This window comes from Hyperolius riggenbachi, chromosome 10 (assembly GCF_040937935.1).
Source record: "Hyperolius riggenbachi isolate aHypRig1 chromosome 10, aHypRig1.pri, whole genome shotgun sequence".
NCBI classification, from domain to species: Eukaryota; Metazoa; Chordata; class Amphibia; order Anura; family Hyperoliidae; genus Hyperolius; species Hyperolius riggenbachi.
The window spans coordinates 234,403,900-234,418,346 of record NC_090655.1 but is presented as its reverse complement, the minus strand read 5'-3'; the positions used below and the strand labels follow the sequence as shown (position 1 = coordinate 234,418,346).

Sequence of the window (14,447 nt, the reverse complement as noted above, 5' to 3'; positions counted from 1 at the left end):
AGAGTGACAAAGCAAGGAGACTGGCCACAGCAAGAGTTCTCGAGGGCCGAATGCGGCCATTTGGACAGACCTGAAGTAGTGCATCAAACCCCTTTCTGTTTATCTCATGAATTATCACGCTTTATTTATCTCATGCATCAGCTTTGTGAAGCACCCTTGTTGTCAGATGTAAAGGCAGCTCGACCAAGAGACAGATGTTTCTCTGATCTTATCTGATCCAGGAGAGATCTGTTGGCTGACCATACACCGCAGGCCGATTCCCAACCGAAGTCAGCATGTAATCTATCAGGAATTGGTCTTGTGACCTCCCCACCTCTGTCGCTATCCCCCCAAATGTTAATGTGCCCCTCCCCCTTACGCATGTGCATTAAAATCTCTCACCTGCCGGTTGTAGCTGCTTCTTCTTCCTTATTGGCATCCAATGCATAGCATGTGTGTGATGTCACACACACCAGTGCAGCAGCCCTGTGGGACGCAAATGAGGAAGTAGTAGCTGGACTTGCAGCGACTGGCCAGGTGAATGATTTTAATGCACGATCCCAATATCGCACACTGTTACCGCCACACACCTGATCGACCATGTTGGCCTGAGATTTTCCAGCTTGCTTGATCTACACATTTAACTGATTTTGGCCCGAGATCAGTCGAATCGACAATTGGGCATGCTTGTTGCAATACCGATTTTCATCCAATTCGATAATAATTATCTAATGAGATGGTCTATCGGCCGCATAATCTCTAGATGTATGGCCACCTTAAGAGAGCACCAGTGAATAAAGACTTGTTATTTCACTGAGGCCATTGAATCCCCTATTTGTTCTACTCATAAGAAGATGCTCAGAGTAAAATATGATTTAATCATAACAAGCAGTGCAACAAGTGCTGTATAAATACATCATAATGTTAATTATCTGCTGAACAGTCAAATAGGAAAGTCCAGGGTTTTCTTATCAAATAGGTTATTGCTAATAACTCGATAGAATGTATTTTTTTCAACCCAACTAACTATGGGGTTGATGCAATATCTGCCAGTAATATTGCTGCCCACAGGTAATGCATGGCAATATTACCGCTGCTACCTCCAGCAGTGTACTGCATGTAATGCAATTAGCTTGGACCGTAGTACATGATTAACATGACCGTTACTACGGTAATGCATATCATGCACATATCGTGCATGAACCGCTGAGTAACTATGTATTCCAATTGTACCACAGAGCTGGGTATCTTTTAATAGCATTTTCTTGTAATGTACGGGGTTCCCACACCAGAGAACGAGATAAAGGAGTTACACATCTGCAGCAAAAAATGATAAAAGGTGCCCATCTTCTTATAGATGCGCACCAGATGTGGCCAGAAAATAGATATCTCTTAGATCAGAATCTAATCAGAGAGGTGTCTATTATTGCCACACACTACACATAGAATTTGAATGGATTTTGGCATAGAATCTGTAAAAATCTATGGAACCACTAGTTGGTCTCTTTGTTCCCCTGCATTGTATTGTCTCTTCAGGCCCCAGAGACAGTCTCCCCTCAAGCTAATATTGCTCCCCTGGTGCCCCATCAGGGTACTCGCGTCATCAGAGCACACTTACCCATTCCTTTCTGGCCGATGTGCTCCCTCCAGTCTGTGTCTTCATTTCCCTGGCACCTGCTCTCTGTAACCCGGCTGCATGTACGCTGTCATGTAACATGCCACCAGGTCCCGGAAAATGGGCGCCGGCAAGGATGAAGATGGAAGGACATAGACTGGAGGGAGTGCTTAGGCTGGACAGGTGAGCTTGCTCTGATGTCGGGAGTACTCCACAGAGGCACGGGGAGCAATATTATCTTAAGAGGAGACCGGGGGGGGAGGGGGGCTGTCTGATGCTCCCCTACCCATTTTTGAGCTAGATCTTCCATCCTGGTCGATGAATAATTCCATCCTGGTCGATCAATAATTTTGAGCAAATTTGGCTGAAAAATCAACCAAAATTACAACAGGGTGACCATGCTGAGGCATCAGACTGCAAATTCGATTACAGTGATCAAATCTGCCAGGGTAAATTGATCAGTGCAAGGGCAGCTAAAGGAACCACAAATCTGCAGCAGAAACACCCTTTCTTTAAAGGACAACTGTTATGAGACGGATATGGAGGCTACAATATTAATTTCCTTTTAAACAATACCAGTTGCCTGGCAGCCCTGCTGGTCTATTTGGCTGCAGTAGTGTCTGAATCTCACCAGAAACAAGCATGCAGCTAATCTTGCCAGATCTGACAATAATGTCAGAAACACCTGATCTGCTGCATGCTTCTTCAGGATCTATGGCTAATAGTATTAGAGGCAGAGAATCAGCAGGACAGTCAGGCAACTGGTATTACTGAAGGCTTCTATGCAGATGTCTTTTGCAATATTTGCATTACTTACTTATATGGTCCCTATAGAGTATAATGTGCCTCAGAAAAAGCACAATAATCTTTCCTATACTGCAGAACAACAAATATAAACAGCATACAGGCATCTGTTTTTCTGCACTACACTGTTTTCAATCAGTGGTGCTTTGCACAGTTGAGCTTTCCCAGGCTTTGTGAACTTTCTGGTGCGCCAGCAGGTCCACTTTCACGCTAAAACGTTTCTCGCACCCCGAGCATGAAAAAGGACGTTCAAGGGTGTGTCGCCTCTGATGCTTTAGGAGGTCCCCTCTCAGGCTAAAGCATTTCCCACACTCAGAACAGGAAAATGGACGCTCGTCTGTGTGATGCTTTTTGTGTTCTAGGAGAGATGCCCTCTGTGTGAAACATTTCCCACACTCTGAACAGGAAAAAGGACGCTCCCCAGTGTGAGTCCTCCGGTGCTTTTGAAGGTGTGCTTTCTCAAAGAAGGATTTCCCACACTCTGAACAGGAAAAGGGTCGTCTGCCTGTATGAATTCTCTGGTGTGTGCGGAGATGGGACTTCTGGGCGAAGTATTTCCCGCACTCCAGGCAGGGAAAAGGACGCTCACCGGTGTGCGTGCGCTGGTGGATGACTAGGTATTGTTTCTCTGGGAAGCATTTCCCACACTCTGTGCATGGGAAGGGCTTCTCGCCCATATGGCTTTTCAAATGGGCATTGAGTCCTGGTAGCTGTGCAAATAACTTTCCGCACATGAGGCAGCAAAAGGGCTTCTCACCAGTGTGGACTCTCCGGTGCCTAATCAGATCTATTTTTGTCTTAAAGAGTCTTGGGCACTCTGGGCATGAAATTGTGGCGCACAGGGAGTGTCTCTTCTGGTGCTTGCCAAGATAGATCTTTGAAGCAAAACATTTACCACATTTAGGACATGGAAACCCCTCATTATGCGTATGTATAGCAGTCTGTGATTGAAAGGAATCCTCTGTATCGTCTGAGGGTGACACAAGGTGTCCATCTGACGTGCCCCCAATATCTTGTCCCCCTGCAGGAGAAAAAGTTGGAATTAATTTGAAAAGTGTAAAATTATCCAAACACAAAAAATAATGGATATGATAATAAAATGAAAACGCTTTTGGGAAAAACAAAACCTGTTCAATATCTATTGCTATCTCTCATTTCGTGTTCTCGGGACCAGAGGGATCATTAGAATGAGAGAGGTGATAGGAGGTCCCAATTTCATCCCATGGACAGGAAGTGGGGCAAATTTCACTAACAGGGGCAGTTGTAAACAACAAATAGGGTTCTAGCACCATTCAACATTGTCCAAAACTTTGGGCTATGAAGAAACTTAAGCTCCATAAACACGCCAGATGAAACTCAATCCAGGTGACCGACAATGACTGCCTCTGCCGTGCTTGGCAGTCCCCGCTGCCCCCTGACCGCTTGGCCAGCGCTCTGTCCTGGTGAATCACTTCAGCCACGTGAAGGGCGATAGCATTGTTTTCTCCCACTCCTCCCCTTCCTTCCTGCAATGTCACACCTGCGTGGCTCCGCCCCTATGTGGGCCCCATTAAAGGACCACTACTGCGGAAAATTGTAAAATGTAAAATACATGTAAACATATACAAATAAGAAGTATGTTTCTTCCACATTAAGGTAAGCCATAAATTACTTTTCTCTTGCTGTCACAGTAGGTAGTAAAAATCTGACAGAGCCAACAGGTTTTGGTCTAGTCCAGTGATTTGCAAACTTGGCTCTCCAGCTCTTAAGGAACTACAAGTCCCACAATGCATTTGCCTTTATGAATCATGACTGTGGCTGTGGCTGTTAGACTCCCGCAATGAATTGTGGGACTTGTAGTTCCTTAACAGCTGGAGAGCCAAGTTTGCAGATCACTGGTCTAGTCCACCTCTTCATGGGGGATTCTCAGCATGGTCTTAATTTTTTATAGCGATACTCCTTAAAAAAGATTTATATAAAGATGCTGACTAGTCTCCATGCTCGCTGCACACTTTTTTAGCTGTTGGAGAAGCAACTGCTTTTCAAGTGCTTTTGAAAATAAAGAAAACCCCGAGAATCCCCCAGGAAGAGAAGGCCTAGTCCAAAATCTGTTGGTTCTGTCAGATTTCTACTACCTACTGAAAGTGACAGCAAGATAAGAAAAAAGTAATGTATGGCTCATTTTACCCTGGAACATATATACTTCTTATTTGTATGTGTTTACATGTATTTTAAATTTGACAATTTTCGCAATAGTGGTCCTTTAAAGGGAACCTGTAACAAAAAAAAAAGTTCCCCTGGGGGGTACTCACCTCGGTAGGGGGAAGCCTCAGGGTTCCAATGAGGCTTCCCCCTCCGCTGTAGCTGCAGGCAATCCAGCACTGGCTCCCTCGAAGTCTCCGGCAATCCAGGCTCAACAAGCTACATTTATTTACTTTCCTGGCTCCAGCGGGGGCGCTGTTGCGGCTCTCAGCACGGAGATAGGTGGAAATGGCCGATCTCTGTCGGGTCCGCTCTACTACGCAGGGGCAGGAGGCTTGCGCCTGTGCAGTAGAGCGGCCCGACACTGATCGGCTATTTCTGCCTATCTCCGAGCGCAGAGCTGATACTGCACCTACGCTGGAGCCGGAAAGGTAAATATTTACATCCCCGCTGTTCGGGGAGCACAGCGAGACCGCCGTGGGACACAGGAGGACAGGGAAGCCTCTATAGGATCCGGAAGCTTCCCCCCTACTGAGGTGAGTACCCCCCAGGGGAACTTTTTGTTGTTACAGGTTTTCTGTAATTAAACGTGCGTATAGGCCTTTACTGTTTCACTTGAAATGTCTTTCTTGCCTTCCAAAGACTGCATTTATTTTAAAGGAGAAAAATACAAAAAGGAAGTAAAAAGGACTTCTGCATATTAAAATGTAATAACACTCATATATAACATAATCCAACCATTCTATTACTACATGTAGTCAAACATCCCAGCATGACTGTGCTTCATTTGTTCTTTGTAGCGAATAACTCGGACAGGTTGCTTAACATAGTATACCGCTGAGCTGAATCTGAATCTTCGCATTTGCTGAGAATATAAAGAAATAGTAGCTGCTAAAAACATCGTTCACCCTACTAAGCATATCTATTCCTCCTTCTGTGTTGTGCTGATGCAGCAACCCAAGCAACATGACAGCACCGCAAGCTGAATTCAGGAAGGCATGCTACACAGTCGTGCAGCGTAGCATGCCTTCCTTAGTTACGCATGTTGTTTATGTAGCAAGGCCCGCTCCTTTAAAGGGAAGATCCGGGGAAAAAAACAAAACAAAACTCCACTTCCAGCCCCTGTCAGTCGGTCTGTGCCCTTGCCGCAGCTCCTCTCACTCCCGGCGTCCTGCGCTGAAGAAGCCGACCACACCAAGTCGGCTTCATGTGCGCTCCACGGCGCGGTTCACGTGGTGTACGTGACGTCATTGAGTCTCTACTGTGCAGGCGCAGAGCTACTGCGCCTGCTTAGTAGAGACCCAATGACGTCACGTACACCACGTGAACTGCGCCGTGGAGCGCACATAAAGCCATCCCAGAAGCCGACATGGCGAGGTTGGCTTCTTCAGCGTAGGACGCCGGGAGTGAGAGGAGCTGGGGCGAGGGCACAGATCGACTGACAGGGGCTGGAAGAAGCCCCAGGTAGGTGGAGTTTTTTTTTTTTTTTTTTTTGCGCGGATTTTCCCTTTAAAGGACAACTGTAGTGAGAGGTATATGGAGGCTACCATATTTTTTTCCTGTGAGTCCTCCTTTTCCCCTGCGCATAACTAGGAGATGTGGCAGCTTGGCTCACCTAATCAACGGCTCCAGCGGCCAATACAGACCTCTCCTCTCCTGAACAGCTACCCTTGTGCTGGTTTCTGCTGATGTGTTCTGTGATCGCCGCTGGAGCCATTGATTAAGTTATCCAAGCTGCCGCTTCTCCTAGGTATACACGGGGAACAGAGGCGGACACACTGGGGACAGAAGGGAGAACATGGGAACAGAACAGGACACAAGGGGGGCAGAAGGGGTCATACTGGGGACAGCACGAGAAATAATAATTGGGGGAGAACATGTAGAAGATGGTCCTGGACCATGGATGCTCCAGATTTAGTATAGTTTTTTCCCCTTGCTTGTTGTGCCCTCTAAACCTAGGTGTGACTTATATATTGGAACACCTTATATGCCAAAAAATACGGTATTTGCTTTTAAACAATACCAGTTGTCTGGCAGTCCTCGTGATAATTTTGGCATCAGTAGTGTCTGAATCACACACCATTAGCATATGGCTAATCTTGGCACACACATCTGATCTGGATGCTTGTTCAGGGTCTATGGCTAAAAGAGTTCGAGTCAGAGCATCAGTAGAACTGCCAGATACTGGTATTATTTAAAGGGAAATGAATATGCCAGCCTCCATATCCTTCTCACTTAAGGTTCCCTTTAAAGTGAATGGGAACCGCATTTAAAAAAATGAGACAGATACTTACCCAAGGAGAGGGAAGGCTCTGGGTCCTATAGAGCCTTCCGGCTCCTCTCCTGGTCCCCTCGTTCCAGTGCAGGCTCGCCCGGTAGCAGTATGACTGATTTAGTCAAATACTGCTTTAACCGGCCGAAGGAGGCTTCAGAAGTCTTCAGGGAGCCCGAGTGCTTCTGAAGAAGGGCGGCCCTGTACTGCGCCTGCACAAGCACGCTCCCTTGCACGCTCACGTCTTAGGGAGGACACGGCTCCCGAAGACTTTCAAATACCCTTTTGGTGGGGGATTAAAATGGGGGGGGGGCCAGCACAGGATAGGGAGCACCGAGAGAGGAGACGGAAGGCTCTATACAACCCAGAGCCTTCCCTCTCCTTAGGTAAGTATTTGCTTCATTTTTTTTTTAAATGCGGTTCCCATTCACTTTAAGAAGAATTACAGTCCAAGAAGGACACACAGTAACGTCTATCTATTAACAGTTCAGTATTAGAATTTCTCACTTGTGCTTATGATCCTTTGACAAAATTCTTCCTCTTTGATTTTCCCCATCGTGTCACCCTCCACCCTCCTCCATAGATTGCTGATCACTCCTCACATACATTTCTTCTTCCTCCTTTTTAGTTGTCCTAATTGTGTCACCCTCCTCCATAGACAGCAGGTCAGCTTTCACAAACATCTCCTCTTTAATGGTCTTCATAATATCACCTTCATGGATAGACTGCTGATTACCCCTCACATATGTCTCTTCTTCTTCCTGTTTAACTTTAACTTTTTGTTCTGCATCCTAAATCCACAGCATGGAAGCAAAAAATATATATTTAAGCTAATAAAAACACAGAATAATACAACTGTTTTGGTTTAGAGTCAAATTTGTGACCCTCAATTCCACCAACCTGATAATGGTGGGGGATGGTGGGATCTTTCGGTGGACAACCCTGGAAATAAAGAGGTCCTGTACATCTCTCTGTTGGGTTTCTGTTACTACATCCATCTGTAGGAAACACACACACACTGACTGAATGCATTCTCTATATGTGTTTATTAAATGATGAGGGATCTAGGTGAACTCTCCACACTGCTCTCTCCTTTACAAGAAATGAAAGTCTCCTCTTACCGTGTGATGTGAGGATCTGCGGATTCTCCATCATAGTGTCCTTGTGGAGGTCATTGTGTCCTTCTATATAATGCCCCTCCATAGAGAAATAAACAAGGACATCCCGACACCTTATAGGGACCTGACACACATAATGGTACAGTCACTATCCAGGCACATTTTCAAAACTTTATAATGTAAAATAATAAAAAAGATAAGACAATAAAACAGTCCGTCTAACCTCTCTGGGTAGAGATTTTTTTTAAAGAGAACCCGAGGTGGGTTTGAAGAATCCTATTAGCACACAGAGGCTGTGTGTGCATATAATGCCCCGCCTCTGTTGCTATACAGTGCCTCCCCTTCATTCTGCTGTGCCCCCATAAATCAAAGCCGTGCTAGCGACATCTCTAGCCGGCTGTTTACCTCTTGATTTGTCAGTCTCGCCGCTCCCCCGCCTCCTCTATATCTCCACTCCCCGCCTGCGTCCCTTCCCTCCAATCAGCGGGGAGGGAAGGGCCGCAGGCAGGGAGCAGCGACATAGAGGAGGCGGAGGAGCGGGGAGACTGACACATCAAGAGGTAAACAGCCGACTAGCGATGTGTGATTTATGGGTGACAGCAGAGCGCAGGGGGGAGACAGTATAGCAACATGGGTGGGCATTATATGCACACCCAGCCTCTGTGTGTGTGAAATTTTAGCTTAACCACAGAAATTTTAGCCTAACCTAATTTTAGCCTGGCCCACAGATTTGGACCAACCAGAGGCTGCAGAATTCTTCTGTGGTAATTGAAATACTGCAGAAATTTTAGACCAATTGCAAGACTCGTAAAATGTGGTAGTATATGAGTCTTGTGATTGGTCTAAAATTTGCGTGTTATTCCAATTTCCGCAGTAAACTACCACAATCTCTGATTGGTCCAACACTACTGAGTTTTTCTGAATTTCGAGTGTTGCAATTGGCCTAAAAATCGACAATTTTAGGCCAGTCAGAGGACTCTGAAATACTCAATAGTATTAAACAAACTGGAGAATGCAGTAGTTAACCTCGGAAATCAGTTTTACCAAATCTAGTGATTGGTCTAAAATCTATGTGGTATTCAAATTTCCAAAGCTTTGGCTTGATCCAATGCTTCTGACACTGAAGTATTTGGCCAATCAGAGAATTCTGTAGTGTATGAAGGATGTCCGCATAACAGCGAACATCCACAACATAAAACGGATTCTGCAAAACATTTTTTCTAAATTCCATAACTTTATTAACAAAAATGACATTAAAAAACCTTTTCTGTGGAAATTGGTAATCGGTATCAGAAATGTGGATTTTCGCAGAATCCGGATTTTCGGTAATCGACAATTAAGTGGGATTGAAAATTGGCATTTCTGACCATCCCTACACACTAGCAACTGATGTTAAAGTGTACCTGAAGAGAAAAAAAAACTGCCCCTATGGGGTTTTTACCTCAGGAGGAGAAGCCTCTGGATCCTAAGGAAGCTTCTCCCATCCTACTCACCAGAGGGGATCCAGTGCTGGCAGCCCTGAAGATCTGCTAACAAGGGCTTGTCAGAGGTGCGCGTAGGCGCAGTAGTGGCTTTCTGATGTGCTCTGGCGGAAATAGCCAAGCCCAATCGGGTCCGCTCTACTGTGCAAGTGCAGACACCTCGCAACTACGCAGCAGAGTAGACCTGATCGGGCTCGGCTATTTGTGCTGGAGCCTGAGGGGAGTGCTGACAGGGATTGTTTTTGGTTTTTGTTTACCTTTATCTGGGGGTCCTAGCAATGGAAGCGGTTTACGAAGGACGACGGGTGAAGCCTCTTGGATGCCAAGGCTTCCCCCTGCCAAGGTGAGTACCCCCTAGAAAAGAATGGTTTCCTCACAGGTTTACTTTAAGGCACTTTTTTTTCTGCCTAAGCTTGTACCTTGACAAATGTTTGGGTGACAGGTGTCTGACCTAGAATCCTACTCACTTGTCTGGTCAGGTGTGTGTTTTATTAAAGGACACCTGAACTGAGAAGGATATGGAGCCATATTTATTGCCTAATAAACCATTCCAGTTGCCCGGCAGCCCTGCTGATCTCTTTGGCTGCAGCAGTATCTGGATCACACACCTGAAAAAAATCATGCAGCTCGCAAATGAAGTCGGTCTTCAGAGAGAAATGTGATGCATTCTTGTTCAGGGTCTAGGGCTAAGTTAGAGGCAGAGCATCCGTAGGATAGGGTGACCATATTTTGATTTCCAAAAAAAGAGGACGATCACAACAGCATGTGGGCGTGGTCATGGGTGGGGCCAAATATACAAGACCTAAGCAGTGTGCTGTCCAACTTCGCAGGCATGGAGGGTCGTTTTTTTTTTCCAGATCACATGGCGCAGGCCGGCCGACCACAAAATGCAATCAGATTCGCAGAATATTTCCCCACAAAATGCAATGAGATTGGCAGCATATTTCCCCACAAATGCAATAAGATTGGCAGCACATTTCCCCACAAATGCAATCTTATTGGCAGCACATTTCCCCACAAATGCAATCTTATTGGCAGCCCATTTCTCCACAAATGCAATCTTATTGGCAGCCCATTTCTCCACAAATGCAATGAGATTGGCAGCACATTTCCAGACAAATGCAATGAGATTGGCAGCACATTTCCCCACAAAATGCTCTTTCCCCCATGCTGCGTGCGGCTGCCTAAATATACCTCCCTCGTTCTCCTCTGACCAAGTCACCAACGCAAAGAGTGCGACTGGACAGATTATTGGAGGGGATAATAAGATAACAGAGTGGCTGGAGAGGAAGGCAAGGGAGTCCACGCACCTCATGGAGCTGGTGGAAGCCCCAGGTAAGTACGAAAACAAAACTATTAAACATCTCAGAATTCCTTTAAAGGAAACCTGTAATGTCTTTAAAAAAAGTTTCACTTACCTGGAGCTTCTGCCAGCCCCCTGCAGCCTCCGTGGGCACACACCGTCTCTGAACGATCCACCAGTCCCCCGCCGCAGCTAAGTTTTGTTCTTCCGGACTTGCAAGTCATTGTCCACTGCCCCTGGCCACACAAACGTCCTCATTCGCACTCCCATCACCAAGAGCATCCTGCACAGTACGAGAAAACCTTGCACTGCACCCGCGCAGGACACTCATGGAGAAGGGAACGCAAACGTAGATGCGCATGGCCAGGGACATCGACTTGCGAGAATAAAACTTGGCTGCAACAGGAGACAAAGGGACTTTTTTTTTTAAGACATTACAGGTTTAATAGCATATAACAAGCATGTATACAGGGTGTCTAACAAGTGTCCAGCTTGTGTTGAAGTACTGTGGCTGGCAAGGGCTTGGAGGTTTCTACACAGTGCACAGCATGCAGGACACTAGTAGTGGCTGAGGCTGCACTCTGCTTCTCCCTCTATTGTCAGCTCACCTCTCCCCCCTCCAATCTCAGCCTCCTCTCTCTGTCCTGTGTCAGGCTGTCCACTTTTCTTCTCCCCCTCCCATCTGAGGCTTCTTTATCTTATCCCCGGCATTCCGATGACTTGCTTTCAGTCACACAGCCTGTGTGTTATTGCCGCTGGCTTGTTTCCGCCTCCTCCCCCTAGCTGTCGGCACTTCCTAGCTCACTTCTCCTGCAGCCCAAGCTGCAGAAGAACAGCTTGCAGAGATCCACTGAGGCTGAGATGAGCCGAATACTGCGAGCCCAAGCAGCAGAAGAACCGCTTGCAGAGATTCTCTGCAAGCGGTTCTTCTGCTGCTTGGGCTTGCAGTATTCGGCTCATCTCAGCCTCAGTGGATCTCTGCAAGCGGTTCTTATGTCGCTGGCTCGCAGTGTTCGGCTCATCTCAGCCCAATGGATCTCTGCAAGTGTGTTCGGCTCTCTTTACTTCACTGGACATTTCAGAAATCCGGTAGGACAGCCCGGGCAGGTCTGAAAAAGTGGACCTGTCCGGGCAAAAGAGGACGCATGGTCAGCCTACCGTAGGACATCCAGGCAACCAGTTTTGTTTAAAAGGAAATACATATACCAGCCATCAGAGTGAAGTTATGTGACCACCCAGAATCCTCCTTACCTTTCTACATTTTTATGTCTTTCAAACGTATCTCCTAAACTATCTCCCTCCACTGATGTCCTTCTATAGCCAGCAAACATAACCCAACATGCATCATGCTCTATGACATACCACCCATTGCCTAGCTTGCCGCATAGATAAACTGCATTCATAAATAAATAATATAATAAATATAATATATAACATAATATTGTTATCTTACTAGTTACCGTCTCGCCACTCACAATAATGTCTCCCTTCAACTTCCTCCTACCTCACCTATCCTGTCTCAGGCCCGGTTCACACTTGCGGTTTTGCAAAAACCGCACCGGATGTCCGGACCGCACCGGAGCCGGATCGGACCTGAACCGTACGGTTCCTGTCCGGATCCGGTCCGGTTGCATACGGTTTCCGTGCGGTATGAACACGGTTGCGGTCCGGATCCGGATTCTTAAAGAGATAACAACCTGTATAAAAACAAAAAAAAATGTTGGGGTCTGGGAGGTCAGCAGAAGGGGGACCTGTGGAATCAGGCCCTCCGCTGTTTAGCACTCACCTCCACCTCCAACATGCTGCCAACATCTCCAGCTCGTGCTGCTCCACTCCAAAATGGTTGCCCATGTGTCCCCGATACAATATCGCCGCAACAATCCTCATAGGAAGTGGGGTAGAACATCCGGATTTTTTGCCAGTGTGTTGTGCGCTCTCCGGTTCTCATTGGTTTCCATTGGCCGGATGGTGCAGTCCGGCTCCGCCCCGGATACGGCTGCCGGAGGAGCCGGACCAAAAAATAGCGCATGTTGGAACGGACACCGGAGTCCGGATCCGGTCCGGCTCCGGTCCGGACGAAACGGACACATGTGAACCCTGGCATAGACTTACATTGCTATGCCGTGCGTCCGTTTCGTCCGGCCAGCATGCGGTGCGGCTCCGGCACGGCTATTCCGGATAGCCACCGCTAATGTGAACCGGGCCTCATATGTTCCATTAGTTCCTGTCCATGCGTTCCACGCTGGTAATTGGAGATCGCCATCTTGTGGAAAATAAGGAAACTGCACCCTTTCATTTCTTTTTTTTTTTTTCACTGGTCTTAGGAGTTCCAGTTCAGGTCTATCAATTGCTACAATAAGAACATGGATTTTTAAACAAATATGCCATGAGGGTATATTACTATTCTTTTTACAAATACGATCTTGTAATCCTCAATAGTGTACAATGAGAAAGCAAAAATCAAAAACCAGAAAAGAGACACCTTTATTTCCGAAAACAATATTGTCACCATACCTACACTACACTACACCATTGTACTAGGAACATAATAACAATAACAATAATATTTATATAGCGCTTTTCTCCCTGGGGACTCAAAGCGCTGTGACCCTGCATTATGCAGTCTCAAAGGCTAGGGAAAAGAGGTGAGTTTTTAGCCTTTTTTTAAAGCTGTCCAGAGAAGGAGCCTCTCGTACTGATTGTGGAAGTGAGTTCCATAGAGTAGGGGCTGCATAGGAAAAGGCCCGAGCACCAAATGTTAAGTGTATCCTGGGAATAACCAGTTTCATCTTGTTGGCAGAGCGGAGGGTGCGTGGAGGGGCATAAAGTTCCAATAGATCCGCTATGTATTTGGGTCCCATGTGGTGTAGAGCCTTGAATGTCAGCAGGCAGATCTTAAAATTGATTCTCCATTTTACTGGCAACCAGTGAAGAGTGTGCAGTACTGGGGTGATGTGTGAGCTGCGGGGGGCATTGGCTAGGAGTCTGGCTGCAGCATTCTGTACTAGCTGTAAGTAGTGTTGGGCGAACAGTGTTCGCCACTGTTCGGGTTCTGCAGAACATCACCCTGTTCGGGTGATGTTCGAGTTCGGCCGAACACCTGGTGGTGTTCGGCCAAACTGTTCGGGGTTCGCCGAACTACTGAATGCATGGCCGAACAGGGCCCCTGTTCGGCCGAACAGGGCCCTGTTCGGCCGAATACTGCCCCCCATGGGGTCGCAGGCATAAGGGGGGAGCATGCCCCGATCGCGGGGGGGTCGGAAATTCCCCCCACCCCCTCCGCTAGCGCTCCCCCCTCTGCCCGCTTCCCCATACAAAAAGTTTGAAACAAGTTCAATAGTACCTGGGCTGGTGGCACTGGCTGGCAGTGGAGTGAGGAGGAGGAGGAGTCCGAGTAGCAGAGTGACGTTGAGGCCGGGCAGCGGGCGGTTCAGCGCTAGTACCCTTGTGGTACTTCCGCCCTTTCTCTGACCTCACGTCCTCTGCATACGAGGGTACGCATCACGCGTACCCTCGTATGCGTCATCACGCAGAGGACGTGAGGTCAGAGAAAGGGCGGAAGTACCACAAGGGTACTAGCGCTGAACCGCTCGCTGCCCGGCCTCAACGTCACTCTGCTACTCGGACTCCTCCTCCTCCTCACTCCACTGCCAGCCAGTGCCACCAGCCCAGGTACTATTGAACTTGTTTCAAA

General features: G+C 47.2%; 1 protein-coding gene across 7 annotated transcripts; it reads right to left on the bottom strand.

The window, feature by feature from the left end:
- Positions 1-837: 837 nt before the first annotated feature.
- On the bottom strand, positions 838-12,268 carry LOC137534860 (zinc finger protein 25-like). 7 transcript variants are annotated; one of them, XM_068256537.1, is made up of 5 exons: positions 12,229-12,268; positions 7,973-8,093; positions 7,752-7,849; positions 7,359-7,642; positions 838-3,419 (listed from the first exon to the last, which is right to left on the bottom strand). In XM_068256537.1, exons 4-5 carry the CDS (start codon positions 7,405-7,407, stop codon positions 2,530-2,532), a joined length of 939 nt encoding a protein of 312 aa, XP_068112638.1. In that variant the 5' UTR covers positions 7,408-7,642; positions 7,752-7,849; positions 7,973-8,093; positions 12,229-12,268; the 3' UTR covers positions 838-2,529. The 7 variants fall into 7 exon arrangements, with proteins under 7 accessions (XP_068112638.1, XP_068112643.1, XP_068112641.1 ...); XM_068256542.1 differs by having other exon boundaries at positions 7,458-7,642; XM_068256540.1 differs by having other exon boundaries at positions 7,359-7,681; positions 12,207-12,254.
- Between the last annotated feature and the right edge of the window lie 2,179 nt (positions 12,269-14,447).